The sequence below is a fragment of the Drosophila bipectinata genome, chromosome 3R (assembly GCF_030179905.1).
Source record: "Drosophila bipectinata strain 14024-0381.07 chromosome 3R, DbipHiC1v2, whole genome shotgun sequence".
In the NCBI taxonomy this organism is placed as follows: domain Eukaryota; kingdom Metazoa; phylum Arthropoda; class Insecta; order Diptera; family Drosophilidae; genus Drosophila; species Drosophila bipectinata.
Window position 1 is genome coordinate 9,310,539 of NC_091739.1, and position 16,146 is coordinate 9,326,684.

The following is a 16,146-nucleotide window of genomic DNA, read 5'->3' on the forward strand; positions in this document are numbered from 1 at the left end:
ATAAAATGTTATTTTTTAAACTAACTTTTCTTAGGAAAATTAAACTAAGCTTCGGTATTACTGCCATCTCTACCGATGCCAACTTCCAATTGATGAGCTTTTGGGGAAGGAAAGAAGCCACTTGGTTGACTGTCTGTCAGTTTAGCGTTGTCACTTCAACTCCGGAGGGACAGGGGCCGGGGCACTTGACTGTAAGTAGCCAGGAGCAAAAGCTGAAGCAGGATGTAAAATCCAGGAAGGACCCCAGCCAGAGCCGATGCAGCTTGCATGGCATTAGGATTAGAAGTGTTTATGCAAATGCGGACAACTTTGAGTGATTGCACGGCAGGCGCTTAAAAGACAGGAACTTGACTTGACAGCCACTCCTTGGCGGAATGCCACCAGTCTCGTGGCATCGGGCCATTTAAAAAACATCTGGACTTAAATTTATTTGAAATCGTTTACATAACTCCGGTTGAATGTTTGCTGTACTCAAATTACCTTCTGGTAATCCAGGCTGGTGTCCAGCACATATTTGATGTACAGGTACGCGGAAAAGTGTTTATATAAAAACACAAATGAAATGCGCTCTCTAAAACAACATAGTTGTGCAAATGGTATTTTTATGAAAAAGTCTATATTGATATTGAAAATCACTCTCGCGAAGCAAATATCATCAATACAACAGCAATCAAATGCAACTCAACTCGTAGATATGCATTTTCCCATCCATTGTTCTTTTTATTTTATTTTTTTCTGTTGTTACCACACAAAAAATTGACCGTTCCGAGCTTTTATTTGTGGTTATCCAATTCGGGTTGCAATTGCAATTAAATTCTCACACATTTTAAAGTGATTTTTCCATTTTTTTTCCCCTATCTGCTGAATGGGTATGATTTTATGGCGTGTACTCGTACTTAACCAATGCAATTTCCGCTCTTCGTTTAAAATTGTTAATTCGATGTGCATTTCGAATGGGGTTTTGGGAGAATGCCGGCGAAGAGAGTTCAAGTGATGGCCACTTTTATCGGCATTGTTGTATAATTATAAATCTCATTGGGGCCACTACGACCGGATGCTGCGGAAGAACCTCTCCCCATTTGCATACCGTCGAACAAAGAGAAGACCACATTAAAAACGCAAATCAAAACGAAGGCAAATGCTTGACACAGTTCTGGTAGAGAAGTCTTTGAGGGGCACTGAGAACCGAAGATTGAAAAATCTTTTTTACAAACAACAGCAGCAGCCCAAGCAACAGCCAAACCGCAACAATGGCAAAGTCCTTGGCAGAGTGTTTCACTTTCACGCCGCAGCCACAAGGATCGAGTCCTGAGCCTGGAGACTCACTCACCCAGTAGCGCCAACAGATTTTGAGTAAGTAATTGCTGCAGTCCTCGATTCCCCTTTTCCCTTCCGGAGAAGGCTGTGCCTTAATTGTCTGCAGTTTTCCTTTCTTTTTAGCCAGCTGGGCAAAGTTTTGTTTTTGCCTACTCCGACTAGTTTTTCCAAACAGCTTTAAAGCGAATCAATTAAGCTGAGCCAACCACAAATCGAGGAACTCGTTTCCGGGGTCTTACTGTCATCGGTCGAGTAATTGAAGTTTAAAAATGACAGTTTCCTAATTGTCGCTCTTGACATTAATCTTTTCTAAGCGTTTTCCGATTTTTTTGGGGATCCCCCAGAAAATTTGACAAAACATCAAAAAAATATTTTGTTTTTAAATTTTGATACAGATTAATGGCGAATCGGCCTACAAATCGTTTAAGGTATTCCGCTTAAGAATCGGATAAGTATTGGCAAAGAAATAGCTTTTGCAGTGGGTCATATTGACCTCCCCATGCATTTCCCACATTTTGAAGGGGACCCTCCAGAAAATTTGACAAAAAATCTAAAAAATATTTCGTTTCTAGATTTTGATACAAATTAATGGCGAATCGGCCTACAAATCGTTTAAGGTATTCCGCTTAAGAATCGGATAAGTATTGGGAAAGATATAGCCTTTGCAGTGGGTCATGTTATCCTACCCATGCGTTTCCCTCATTTTGAAGGGGACCCTCCAGAAAATAGGACAAAAAACTAAAAAATATTTTGTTTCTAGATTTCGATACAGATCAATGGCGCATTGGCCCACAAATCGTTTAAGGTATTCCGCTTAATAATCGGATAAGTATTGGCAAAGATATAGCCTTCGCAATTGGTCATGGTATCCTCCCCATGCATTTCCCACATTTTGAAGGGACCCTCCAGAATATTTGACAAAAAACTAAAAAATATTTTGTTTTTAAATTTTGATACAGATTAATGGCGAATCGGTCCACAAATCGTTTAAGGTATTCCGCTTAATAATCGAATAAGTATTGGCAAAGAAATAGCTTTCGCAGTGGGTCATATTGACCTCCCCATGCATTTCCCACATTTTGAAGGGGACCCTTCAGAAAATTTGTCAAAAAATCTAAATAATATTTCGTTTCTAGATTTTGATACAGATCAATGGCGCATTGGCCCACAAATAGTTTAAAGTATTCCGCTTAAGAATCGGATAAGTATTGGGAATGATATAGATTTCGCTTATATTAGATATTTCGCTTAAGAATTGGATGCTTATTGGTAAAGATATTCCCATCAGGGATTGGGAGTGTTTGGGGGTATTAGGCAAGAACTTATTTTATTTGAACTACAGAAATTACAAATTGTCAATTACAGAATTATAATCACAATGACAAGCTTTTCAATCTGCCACACAATCATGGCATCATACTGAAATGTTTCAATCAAATATTCAGTTTGTTCAACGGGTATGAGCCACAGCCAAGGCTGTGGGCGTGATTAATTCATTGATAGATTCAAATCAAACACAACTCAATCTGTCGGCAATCAACCTCGGTTTCTGTGAATTTCTTATCTACACTCACCACATACATATATACGTACATAAATTAATTCCAGTGCAGCCTGCAGGCATTCGAGCCGTCGCAGGGGTGGCCGATTGGGCGGCGACGACAGTTGGCCAATTGGACACTTGGCCAGTACAATCATGGCCAGCTGATGGCCTTGCAATCGCACTTGCACTTGCTGGCGTTGTCGCTGCTGATTAATTTATGCCAATATGCAATTTTCACACCAACGAGCAGGGTCCTGCAATGACAGCCCAAGCGCATAATTGCATGGGTCTGGGGCTTATTTATGGCGCCCGAATGCCACCAGCCACCAGCTCGCATCTCCCAGCCGCCAGTCGCCCCAGGGTCAAATTAAGAGCTGCTGAAATGGCATGGAGGGAGGTCAACCTTATGGAAAATGCCTCTGAGCAAAGGTCATAAATTGAGCTGTCAGCTGGCAAATATGTTTTAACAATTTCCATGAAAAATCTCAAGAAATTCGAAAATGTCGAAATTTGCTTGCTTTCAGTTAATTGCTGCAAAGGATCTACCAGAAGAAGGAAAATATTATCGTTTTTCTTTAAAGCCTGAATTGAGGTCACCGGCAAATTTATGCTAAACATGTCAAGTTGTCCTGAGTTGTGGGAGTGCCAAGTGAAACTAACTTTTCCACCCAACACGTGTGCACTTTATGGAGCTCAGCAAAAACGAAAAACCAAGTCACAGTCAGGTATTGCATTTGATTAGGTTAAATATAAAAAAATATAAAAAAGAGAGCAGAATGCACATTAGGTTTTGGTTTAGAAATCTGCCACAGGAATCTTGTGAAAAAAGTTTGTTTTAATTAAGATTAATGCAATAAATCTTTCTTCTTAGTTAAAGTAAACAACTTTTCTAATGCAAAACTTTTTAAAACATTGAAGGAAACTTTAACTTAAAAACTCTTAGTTTCTTACTATTACTTTTGTTTTTAAACCTTATCTAGTAAAGTAGTAACTAAGACTAGTTATGGCACTTTATTTACCAAAATAAAAACTCTAAAGCCTGGCAACAGAACTAAAACAATTTAATTGGTTTCCAAGAAGAAAAAAAAGCCGCAGGACTCGAATTCTGTTACCTAGCAGCCCAATTCACATTCAAAATTTTCAAGAACCGGTAGTCCTTTACCACTTATACCATGCCACCCGTTTTTTGGGTTGGATGATGGTTGAAACCTGTCAAAATGCCCGCCCGCCTGTCAACCACAAGACACAACACAAAAAGCATTGGACAATTTGCTCGGCAGCGGATTAGATTGCTCTGGTACGATCTTTACTTATCCGAACTAGGGACGATGGGGGTGCTGGCATGGCAATCAACGTCAGGCATGTTTCAGAGTTGTTGGCCCTCTGATGGATTGCCAGGTTCGTCTAATAAGCAATGCACACGTCTGTACTTTTGTATCGAATTTTTGTGCACCAGCCGCCGCTTAAAGAGCCGTGAAAATTCACTTTTGCTCTGCTAGGTATGACTGTATAGTATTTGCCTTTGGGCCATTTTCCACATTTTTCCCGCTTATATGTGTGAGTGTGTGTTTGCCTTGACAAATGATGTTTGAAGGGAAAGTTAACTGGGGCGGCATGTCGCTGGCCATTTTGTGGTTTTCTCTCGGCTCTAGAAAAAAATACAAAATTTATATACAAATTTGAATTATGGCTAAGGGCGGCTGCATATACCTTTTTCCTGGTTCTGGGCCTGGTCCTGTTTTTCTGTTTTTAGCTTTCAACAAAACTCTTCCCTTGCTTTTTGAGTTTTCTTTTAGGTCACCGCATAATAAATAACTGTGGATGATTTTTTCCTCGTTCTGATACAACCGGTTTTCCGTATAATTTATGCAGGTTAAATTTGCAATTTTTTCCAGGAATGAGCCCATGTTTAAGGGCAATTATGAGGCTGTCAAATATATATTCCGACAATTGCGGACGGGCGAAGCTTTTGGGCCAAGCTTTAAATTGGCTGAAAGAAGCCTCCGAGCACCGAGCTTTTTCCTCCGCCTCCTCAGCGTTTATCCTTAGCATTTTGTTGTCTTTTCATTAGGACAAAAGGCAACTGTCCTTGGCCCCCTTGGGGTCCTTCAGTTTGCCTTGCACTTGAATGTTCCTCCGTTTGCACGGTCCCTGTATGAATTGGGTTCTCCTTTTGTCCATTTCATGTCCTGGCCATAAATTGTAACTAACATCTCGACGGGCAGTGCGGATAGGAGGGATTCCCCGAGATGGTTTAATGCATATTTATACCACCTAAATGGCTAATGAGCAAAACGTGCCACACATGCAGCCAATTTTTGAGGCTTGAATATGCGAAAACACGAAGAAAATACATTAATTAAATTTTCTCGCCGCCCGATCCTTCGCCCAGGAGGAAACTGAAAAAGGCGTAAGGGTGTAACTTGTAGTCGGGAATGTGGGCACGGCCGGGACTCGGATATCAACCGGGGAATAGTCGGAGGACCTATAAAGAAAATCATGCCCGGCCATGTGTGTCTGAATTCTGATTGAGAATAATGCCAAAGAAACAAAAAGCAGACAGGCGAAACAGGAAATAACGTGGCGGAGAGATTTCCCTTTGCATTATTTATAAGAATAAAAACCAAATAATGAAGCCTCATAAAAATGCCAGGGCTTAAACAATATTGCGGATATTACAAACAAAAGATAATAATATAATGAGCAATAAGCCAAAGGCAAATAATAAAGGCTGGCTTCGGAAAAGCCTTCAAGCCCATGACCGCAGGAGAATTCAATTATGTGCGATAAACAGAAGTCATTAAATATTAAAGTGCTAATGGAAAAGGAATCGCTGGCGATTCGAAAGGAGGTCTTTCTCGCAAATAAACGATTCGAAAGAAGCAAATACGGGATTGGAGGAGGGCACTGAACAAAAGGTTAAAGGGTAAAGTGGGAGTGGGGAGGCGAAAGAAGCTCAAATATTACTGGGAAACGACGAAAAAAATTAATGACAATGGGAAAATGGCAAAGTGCAAATACTCGGGGAAAAACAAAATGAGTTTTTCCTGCGCACCAGGTACGACGACTACGTTTCAACCATCTGGCGCCATCCATTTGAGTCACATGCATATTTCTGCCACCGGGGAGGAATTTTACAGTATTTTGATTTGTTATATATTGTGTTGGTTTGTTCTTAACTTTATTTCCTCGCTGTGTGCTTGTGTGTGGGCTGTGTACTTTGTTGGGGAACCACACCCCACCCAACCCACAGCCACACCCACACATGTTCCGGTTTTGGTGCTAATTTTACGCTCCTCTAATTCCGCATTATGAGATTATTATGCTCGTGCTTTTTGGGGCTGCAGCTTTGTCGGCAAGCAGCTGCCCTGTATATTTTGGGGTTTGCGGGCAAATAAAATATTCCATTTGATCCTCTTGTCTTGGTCATGATTTGGCCAACCAGTAATGAAGGTTTCCATTAAGTGACACCATGGTGTGCAAACAAAACAGGAGCCGCAACATGAAATAAATTATTAAAGCACAGAGCTAAATATTACGACACAAACTACATTTTGGTAGGTATAGGGATCATTTAATTGGAAATTCAATATCCTAACATTTTTGTAAGTACAATAATCCTGCTTTTACCCGTCCAACCAACTTGCATCTCAGTATGTTTAAAATTACAAAACTGTATTACTTTCGTTTATTTTACAACCATTTTTCAATTCTGCGACCAACTGTTGAAATGAGCCTGAAAATCACCTGCCGGGAACAAACCGCGAATTTCAAAACCAAAACCAGATTTTATAATCATGCAATTAATACATGGTAGAGTGCTGGACAAACAAAAATCTACGTCACTTTTGTGGCTGCACCTGCCAGCACCTGTTAGCGGCTAGCTGCTAGTGCATAGTGGGCCCCCTCTAAGCCGCTCGGTGTGCGGTGCACTTTCCAGGAAATAAATTATAAATAAAACGCATCGACATCAACACGAAACGCTGCCATGATTCTACTTTGCCCTTCGACACAGGACTCGTTCTGTTCCGGCGTGGCGACCAGATTAAATATATCCATTTTTTGGGCACTCTCCGCTGTGCGGATGCTTTATTTATGCCATGAATAAATGCAAATTTTCCAACGCCACAGCAGATTTTGCAACATATGAGAACGAAACTAGGAGGCGAGTGGAATGCGGGTTAGAGAGAGCACGCCAAAGGACTCCCAACATCCGTAGCGTGTCCTTTGCATAATAATAACTTGTAAATGTCATGTAGCCGTGTCCTCCATCAAAAACAAAAAAAGTAACTGAAGCTTCAGCTTGTGATCTGAAGTCCTGCTCCATCTGGGCTGCCCCAGAATTAGCATTTAATACGAGCCACAGGGCCAGGGTTCTTAAAGTCCTAATATGGGTAAAATATTACCTTTCGAAAGAAAGTCGGAATGCCGGAGAAAGTGGCAAGTGCACTTAAACTTCAAAGAAAATCAGCGCAATGTAAACATTTCTCGGACTCTCGGTTTGTTTGTTTGACTTTCTTAAGCTTTAACTCCTCGACCTTCGGCAAACCGATTAGACTGAGGAGTTTGTTGCTCCGGGAAGGGCGCTACTAATTGACCGGAAATGGGAAAAATTGATTTATTTGCCTGGCTCAAGGCCGTGACGCTCGCATCATTGCGATAAATTCCGAGATAAAACCAATTACGTTGCCGAATTGATTGATTGGAAAGCGATTAAACTAATCCAAGCAATCAGAAAACTTTTATCAAGCTCATTTGTAAGCCAAATTAAAAAATAACCAAGATTAAAACAATTTAAAAGTCGCTTTACATAGACTTAAAAAATTACGTACCCGGTAAGACGCTCTTAAAAAAATTACTCATACGCCACGTAAGCCAAACCGTGAACCATAGTCTTTTGTGGAGGACATCAGGAATCACCATTTGGCTTAGCATTGAATCGAAAATCAGTAACATGTTTAATTATTTATGGTCCTCTTAGGGCCAAGGCCTCTCAATGGCATAAACGGAAAATTGGTAGGAAACCGACACTCTCATTTTTGCATTGGCAAGCGTTTTTTCCCTTTCCTTGAAGCAGGCCACTTGAGAGCGATACTTTTGCAACAAAGACAGAAACAGAATCACAGAATCAGTGGCAGGGAGGCCGATTGGCTTGGAAAAGGAGGAGATGGCACTGGATTCTGGATTCTGGAGGCAGACACATGCGGAGAGCCATTTGAAAACTATTACGCCCAAGAGATTCATTCAAGTAGTGCGGCATTTATAACTCAAATGTTTCCCAAGTAACAAAAAGCCTAAGAACTCAAGAGGAGCGGAGCAGTAGGCAAAGGATTTGCAGGGAATCCAGAAAATAGATAGAGATGAGCAAAATGCTCATGAAGTGGAAGAGATGGAAGATAAATAACCTCTTAATATATAAGGAAAAAAATAATAAAATCCTTATTTTAGTCAATGCAGACTAAAATAATTACTTTGGTAATATATATGATATACTTTTTCTGTGCTTCTTATCGAATTTTTGTCCAAACAATGACTTTCAGTGATATCCCCTTTCCAAACTATAACGATATATGACAGGAAGACGAAGAAACTGTGGAAACAATGTTAAAAACGGCAGCACAGAGAATCCATTCCCTTGCTTTTTATTAGAATGTGTCCATGGGGACGTGGGCGCCAGCCATTGTCTGGCTGCTCTCGACCGAGTGCCTCGTTCCCCATGAATCTCTATCGCTCCCCGCACGGGTATATAATGTATAGATATGTCTGTATAGTTTGCTATATGTTTCTTAGCACGTACTTATCTATGGCAGCCACTGGAACAACAATGCCACTTGAAACAACAATAAAAACTTTGTTGAAAACAGAAAAAGCCAGATACTTTTATATGTGGACAAGTCTCCGGTCCTGCATAAAAAGGAGGTAACACCATAAAATATGAAATGTACGGAAGGTTCAGATTTTAATGGAGAAACCCAAAGATTGTATGATTTACTTGGCATTACTCGTGCACTTCCGTGAGTACCCCTTTAAATAAAAGCTCTCTCTGGAACTTCGTCAATTTATTTATTTATTTTTTATGTATAAAGATCAGATTATTGCTGCTTAGTATTTGTGGCTAAGAATTTTTTAACTGGACCAATCTAGTTTTTGTCTTTGTAATGAAAGTTTGTTGAAAATTATTTTGCATTCAACTGAAAAGATTTAGTAGAGAGCTTACCATTTTATTTCCGAATTTAAGGTATTTTTCAATTTTTTTTCATCCCAATTTAAAGTTTCAACTAAAAACAAGGTTATTCTTATCAAATGAACCAAACATTTGCAGCTTTTTTTTTTTAATAATCTGGAGAAACGCGAAAGCACACTTTGACTTTTGAGGAAATCGAATTGTTTCATTTATCTTAGAAGGCCAAACTGGTTTTTAAGTTAGGTCCATAAGATTTTCACTTATATTAATCCTTGAAAAATTAGTTTCCTAAGTCTTTTTTGACGGAGCTTGACGGGTTCTCTTCAAGTTCCAGGAATAGGCCAGTCTATCTAGATAGGGGTCGCATGCCGGCGGATGACCAAGGAGGGCCCCTTCAGGGTTCTGACTTTCCTTCTGTTTTACACAGTGGAAAAAATTGTGGACGTCAACTTCGACACCGCTCAAATAACGGTCTGCCGCCTGGCCTATTTAAGTATCGAGTTTCCGATAATTGTCTTTAATAGTCAATATATATATTACCCAATGAAGCAGCAAAAATAGCACTAAGCAAGACAAATTTTAGTGTATTTCTACAGCCCATCTTTTACAAAGATACAATGGATACTAACCAACTAGAAAAAGGACTGTAAATTTTAGCCAGTTTCGGATAAGGTCACGCTAAATTTACTTAATCCGCCGTAAATGTGGATTAACAATCGTTAAAAAATTACAAATAAAATTTCTTGAATTACAGTTTTTGTACATTTGGACCAATACAAGTCCAAACTTTTTTTGATTAAGAAATTCTATCATTTAATTTTATTTAAACTGAAAGTTTCTGTGTTTCATGGGCAACTACATGTGTAACATTTACATGGCTTATCGGGCTTGCTGGGGTTTACTTTTTTGTAAATTTTCCTGTTTTAACTCGATACCAAACACCAAAGAAACAAATCCTGCAAAAATTATATATTTTAAAGGGGAAAAAAATGAAAATTTTAGGAATTATTTAAAAAATATATCCTGGGAAGAAAATGCAAATTTAAACACCATTTCTTCAATATATAGATCTAATTAAGTAACTGATTATTAACTGAAAGTCCTTAAAGCAGGACCTGCAAGTCAGATCTAAATGATTAAAATATTTTTTTTTATGTATAAACATTTTTATATATTCAAGAAAAAATACTACCCCTTTTCCCAAAATAAAAAATTCAAACTATGTTATTTTCCAAACTGTTCCTTTATTGTATTGGCCGTCTTTTTAACGGAAACATTTCTATCAACTTGTATTATCGTTAACCACCAATGTCAATATCGTTGTTGTTAGTGTTGGTATTTCCTCCTCCTTGTGCGTTTGTCAAAGCCAGAGCTGCCAGCACGGAGAAAAGGCCCAGGAAGAACTTCATATTTGCGACTCTGGATGGAGTTTGAAGTCAAGTCCAAAGTTAACTCCATTTATAAGTCAAGGGTTATATAAGTAACAGTGATTATTTAATGTACTCGTCACGTCTAATTAAGCGCATTATGTAAATACGTATGTAAATGTCAATTTTGATATATCTAAATCTGTTACTAAATGAATTTAAAACTTCCTAATAATTTTTTGTATGGTATTTCACTTTTTTCTATAGAATTACGGATTTATTTAAACTATGGCTATTTAGGCTACTTCCTAAATAAAAAAATATTTCAGAATATATTTGTTTATTTTAAAGGTGTCCTTTATTTGTTTACTTGTTTTATAAGTTATATAAGTTACAAAATAATTGTATAAAACATTAATAAAATCTTAAAAACTTCATAAAAATCAATTTTATATTTAATGAAATGTTTCATAAAATTTTAAAGGTTTTTCATCGAAACATTGAACATTTTCACATTTCAAATATCTTTCTGAAATAGCTTAAAACTATATTCATAGTTAATTAAAATTAAATTTCATTTTTATATTAAAAGATTTTGGAAGGACTTCCAAGAGATTTCAGTCAAGGGATTTTTTGGGTTTTCCAATTATTTTTTAACTCTTGCAATTACTTAAAAGTATTCCTTCTAGTAGCGAATTTAAAAACCAATTTCCATTTTTTTATATCACCAGTAGTTATTGACCTTTTTATTAAAAAGACTTAACATTGGTTAACATATTTTTAAAATTGTCTTGATTAAAATATATTCTATAAAGTTTATTGTATTGGCCGTCCTTTTAACAGAAACATTTCGGTTAACTACAAACACTTCTATTTTCTACAAATTCTCTAACCAGCAACACTAATATCGTTGACATTTTTGTTGCTATTTCCAGCTCCACTTTGTGGTGAACCCTGTGCATTTGTCAAAGCCAGAGCAGCCAGCACAGAGAAAAGGGCCAGAAAGAACTTCATATTTGCGACTCTAGATGGAGTTTGAAATCGAATCAAAAGATTTCTTCATTTATACCTATAGTGTTGTATAAGCAAAAGTAAATAAATATTAAATGTTTTTAACACGCTTAATTTATTGTGAAATTTAGTTAAATAAGACCATTAAAACGTTAAAGGTTATTGTTAAATGTTAAACTGTGTTACCTAATAAGTTTAAAGGCTTGTAAAATTGAATTTATTTGTTATTTAGATAGATATTCTAATTTTTTTTACCTAAGTCTGTTTGGAATTATTCTCTTAAATAACACAGTTTTCCAGGACATAGAGAGATTATTTATCTACTTCTTTAACTTATTGTATAAACATTATTTAATATGTATTTGCATAAATTAAATGGCAAAAAAAGAATAAGAATTTTCTTGATTAAAAAGATAAATATATAAATAAGTTTGTAAATATAATACAATCAATTTTGTAATATAATATAATATACAAATATAAATAAGATATAGTCATGTTATATAAGCTACTTCCGCAAAAATTAGACAACCCTTCATTCTATATTCTTTATCCTACTTGTATCACGAAATTAGACTTCTAAAATCCTCTGAATTTTCTATTTCAACTAATTCCTATTTAAAAATACACTAAACCAATAACTCAAAACATATATTTTGTTGCTAAACCAGTTTTATTTCATTCAATCATAATTATAATAATTTTTGGATTGCTTCACAGCTATTTCTTTATTTTTACTTTGACGCAGGAGCAGGAGCAGGAGCAGCAGCAGCAGGAGCGTCTGCTGGCTTGCCAACTACAATCTTGTTAGTATTAGTATTATCGTTTTGTCCACTAGCCACGGCCAGAGCCAGGAGCAGGGTAACAAAGGCTGATAGGTACTTCATATTTGCTTGCCAAAGTCGTCGTTAAAGATAAACCTCAATTGGCCCCTTATATATGTGATGGTCGTAAGTATATCTAATCATGATATTAGCTATACTATTCAACGAGACGCTTTCTTTAAATTAGAGCGTAAATAAATAAATTAATGTGAATAAACGAATTACAAAAGGTGACCACTATTACGTGTCCCATAATCAGCAGATGCAACTCATAATGAAAATGGCATGATTACTAGCCATTAAGATTTCTCTTCTCGTTTGTAACCTGAACCTGGATTACAAATTGAGGTATCGATTTCAAAATGGTCCGTGCGGCTCATAGGAGGCAAACGGAAAAAAATCGGAAGGTAAAACAATATTTTCCCAAGTAACCTCACGAGTCAACCTTTAAAAAATCAAACTTCGAGAACGATTCTGGAAAATCGTATCTCTTCCTGTTCTTTTTATTAAAGGCGAAGAGCCAACCCAAGCGCTATTGTATTGCTCTTCGCCGGCGCCACACACCGGATGGACAGTGAAGATCCTTGGATAAGAATCTTTAATTTCTACAAGAATATACGCAGGGTTATCTACCAAAATGCCTTCTAGTATGGTATTCCCCTAGACACAGTAGAAGTAGTCTTCTCTAGAATCAGTTCTCTACATAAAGTTCTTTTTCAACTGTGGGGGACTTTTTCTTAAATCAAAAGACTTCTTAGTTATAAATAATTTAATTTGAAATGTTCTTTTATCTACTTCAAAGCCCAAAACTTATTTTTTAACACTAATCAGCTTAAAACTTTAAAAACAATTATGCTTTCGAATCATAATGGAAGGAACTTATTTTCTGCTAAAATATTCATAATATATTCCTATAGCTCTGCCAATTCATCCTCGTTTCTTTGTTGTCACAGCGCCATAAAGAACTAATTAATTCTTGCCAAATAAAGCCAAAGTAAATGGCCAAAAGCAATTTGACTGCCCGGGCATTATTAAAATTTTATAAAATATCTCGCGGCGCTTTCAAGTTTTGTATAAATATTTTGCCATCATTAAGTATAAGCCATGACTGAGATTTGTTTATGCAAAACGCTATTTTGGAATTTCTTGGCCAGCTATTTATATTTTCACTCTAAACACTTAAAAGGCCGCAGACGTCCAATGACCGTGCCTTCAGCCAACTCTTGATCTACGGCCCCGACCCTGTAGAACTAATGCTCGAATTTATTGTGACTTTTGGCACTGCCTGCAACAGCTGCTGCATATTATGTGGCACCCAGTAAAACTTCACCCAGAAATGGATGGAAAAAAGCTAAAAAACTGGAAAGGAACCAAAGCACACACATGTGTCTCCTGCTCAGTTTTATCTGCTGTGCTGCACGCGGCGCATTTGCATATTTCGGGCACAGGAGTCGCAGCTATAGCCGTGGCAACAGTGGCAGGAGCTGAGTTTTTATTTTTATTCCATTTTTATTAATGCGAAAAATGTAATTTCAAGACTTTGCAACTGCAGCGGGCCTTAGGGGCTGCACGTAAGCCAGACCCAAAAAAAATACAGAATTGACGTGTGCAAAATTGGAAATATTTCATAGAATTATTACATAAGAAAGCGGGTTAACTTTAAGGCGGGGCTGATTTTCAGTCTTATTAAAGAATATATAATTGAGATTGTTGTGATGCCCGAATAGTTACGCTCGATAGTACCATCAAATCTAATGTTTCCCCCAACATTCATAACAAATAGTAATCCAATCAAAACACTTGATTAGATTCTCCTCTTTAGCCTCAGCATTTGACTTTTTGTTATGTCATGTCCACTGGGTCAGATGAAATTCGGAGTCGCAACTTCCATTTGCATTTGTCACGCTCGTTAGGTTTGGGAATTCCCATCGGGAGCTACGTAATTTTCGGATACAGAAAGTCTGCCGCGTGACTTGAATCCCTTTCAAGGACAAAACAAAAAAAAATCCAGTAGGGCTCCTTGGAAAGCCTTAGTAAGCTGAAAACTATCCTTCTAGTTTCAATGCTTGTTTTAATATTAAACTTTCTCCTACATCTCATAAATAAATATTAAAAATAACTGAAACTCTCACTGGCCTCTGCAGGGACCGATGTATAAATGTCCAAGAAAATCTCTCAGAGCTAAAATCCTTTGGCTTTATCTAAGCACTGGTAATAGTATGAAAGATAAAACCGAGTCTCTCTCTCGGCCACAATTCCACAGCCTGTAAGCAGGACTCGGTTGAAAGGATGACAGAAAGCAAAATACCCGGAAAGAGGATTACAGGCAAGACATTGTGCCAAGGAAATTGTAAATACCTCGAATATAAAATGCAACAGGTTGTTTAATACAACTCCCACATATCTTAAATATTAAATTCAAGAATTTTTAATTTTATTCAAGAGCTAACCAAATCAAATGGATTAAATGAGTGGCTTTTCAATCAAGAAATAGTCTGCAAAATAAGAGAACTATTAGGTAAACACGAAAATTAAGTCACAAAATATTTTCACGATTTACCTTTCAAACTGTTTTCCATTTCAATGAAAATACGCGTTAAATGAAGTGCACACCTGTATGCTGAGCGAAAACACCAGAATCTAAAATTTAAATGAAACAAAGCTACTTGATTAAATTTCAGAAATGATTGCACACTGAAATGAATGCTGTGGCACATTGAAATTTTACGAATGAGTACCCCGGAATGCAGCACGTTCTTGCATTATGATTATTGTTGCAGTGGCCACACAACAGAAGAAAATGGCGCGACGGTAAGCGGCAACTGGCGGCAGCGGAAAATATAAAGCCAAATATTTTTGTGGCTGCACAAGGAAGTGGCCAAAAGCGCACTTTTCATAATCTCCTGCATTTTATGGTCGAGCGATGGCGGCAGTGGCAAGCAACCAGCGAACCAACCGAACAACAGAGCCAGCTGAAAATTCAAATGAATACCAAATTGTGGCAAATGCCTCGCGCAGTGCTGCCACAAAGCCTTTGCTGCCCTCCCAGCCCCCTCTAAGGATACCCATGGCTCTACCCACGGACCCCATCCGGTCTTGTTGGCGGAAACAGCTGTTTCCTTTACACAGACAACTTCTGACCCGATCTCTCGCCCCACCACCACCACTCATGCCCCCAAAAATGCTGCGAAATTATTATTACATTTTATGCCAATTCAACGAATTTTCCATGTGCATTGTCTGCGCCTGCAGATGAACCCAATCTCGAGTTTACCGGGAGTGGGTGGGCCTAAAGTTTGCTGTAACTTAATTAAAGCCACCTCCAGATGCACCAAACCGGAAGCTATAAATTTAAAATGCGGCACGAGCTTACCACAAAAATGAAGTTTTAAAATCTTGATGTCTTAGCTGCGCAGTTGTTTTTTTTTTTGGCTGCACAGGAAGTTCATATTTTTGCAATTTTGCCTTTGGACTTAATTTTTTTAACTAGACATTAAGTCAAAGCTTCTAACACCCTAAATAATTTATTAAAATTTAAATAAAGATTCTGAAATTATTGCCTACTTTTATGGTTCTTAATTATCTGTTTCTGATCAGATTTTTAAGACAATGAATATAGTACAAATATAATATATATTTTAAAAAACATGTATGGTCTTTTGAACTTATATTCTCACAAATACAATATACCCTTGTACTCAACCAGTACCCAGTATACAAATGGGCCATGAATGTTCGTCCAGAGTAAAATAAATGAGCTCCGGCCCTGGAACTTAAATTTTTGAAACGCTACCATGCGATGGCGGCGACTTTCCGCTAATTTTGTATGCGGCCCACACAAATCTTGTCATTATTACAGCCAGTCCAGCCAGGACTATACTCCCTAACTCCAACCCCTCC

General features: G+C 37.6%; 1 protein-coding gene and 4 long non-coding RNA genes across 10 annotated transcripts; 2 read left to right on the plus strand and 3 right to left on the minus strand.

Annotated features, from left to right (window-relative positions):
• Positions 1-3,783: 3,783 nt before the first annotated feature.
• Positions 3,784-7,396, minus strand: LOC138926797 (uncharacterized). Of its 2 annotated transcripts, none has more exons than XR_011443459.1 (3): positions 7,267-7,396; positions 4,571-5,259; positions 3,784-4,508 (listed from the first exon to the last, which is right to left on the minus strand). It is a non-coding gene; the product is annotated as an uncharacterized lncRNA (long non-coding RNA). The 2 variants fall into 2 exon arrangements; XR_011443460.1 differs by having other exon boundaries at positions 4,571-5,184; positions 7,267-7,366.
• A 58-nt stretch (positions 7,397-7,454) lies between these two features.
• On the plus strand, positions 7,455-9,530 carry LOC138926798 (uncharacterized). 3 transcript variants are annotated; one of them, XR_011443462.1, is made up of 3 exons: positions 7,455-7,695; positions 7,842-8,335; positions 8,401-9,530. It is a non-coding gene; the product is annotated as an uncharacterized lncRNA (long non-coding RNA). The 3 variants fall into 3 exon arrangements; XR_011443463.1 differs by having other exon boundaries at positions 7,455-7,617; positions 7,675-8,335; XR_011443461.1 differs by having other exon boundaries at positions 7,455-8,335.
• LOC138926796 (uncharacterized) lies at positions 8,905-10,009 on the minus strand. Its single transcript, XR_011443458.1, has 2 exons — positions 9,585-10,009; positions 8,905-9,529 (listed from the first exon to the last, which is right to left on the minus strand). It is a non-coding gene; the product is annotated as an uncharacterized lncRNA (long non-coding RNA).
• A 259-nt stretch (positions 10,010-10,268) lies between these two features.
• Mst57Da (Male-specific RNA 57Da) lies at positions 10,269-12,343 on the minus strand. 2 transcript variants are annotated; one of them, XR_011443457.1, is made up of 2 exons: positions 11,609-11,727; positions 10,269-11,480 (listed from the first exon to the last, which is right to left on the minus strand). XR_011443457.1 is itself a non-coding variant. In XM_070282264.1 (2 exons), exon 1 carries the CDS (start codon positions 12,307-12,309, stop codon positions 12,157-12,159), a length of 153 nt encoding a protein of 50 aa, XP_070138365.1. In that variant the 5' UTR covers positions 12,310-12,343; the 3' UTR covers positions 10,269-11,480; positions 11,981-12,156. The 2 variants fall into 2 exon arrangements, 1 of the variants encoding a protein (XP_070138365.1); XM_070282264.1 differs by lacking the exon at positions 11,609-11,727 and adding an exon at positions 11,981-12,343.
• A 126-nt stretch (positions 12,344-12,469) lies between these two features.
• Positions 12,470-15,801, plus strand: LOC138926799 (uncharacterized). Of its 2 annotated transcripts, XR_011443465.1 has the most exons (3): positions 12,483-12,653; positions 14,391-14,625; positions 14,690-15,801. It is a non-coding gene; the product is annotated as an uncharacterized lncRNA (long non-coding RNA). The 2 variants fall into 2 exon arrangements; XR_011443464.1 differs by lacking the exons at positions 14,391-14,625; positions 14,690-15,801 and adding an exon at positions 12,759-13,172 and having other exon boundaries at positions 12,470-12,653.
• Positions 15,802-16,146: the final 345 nt, after the last annotated feature.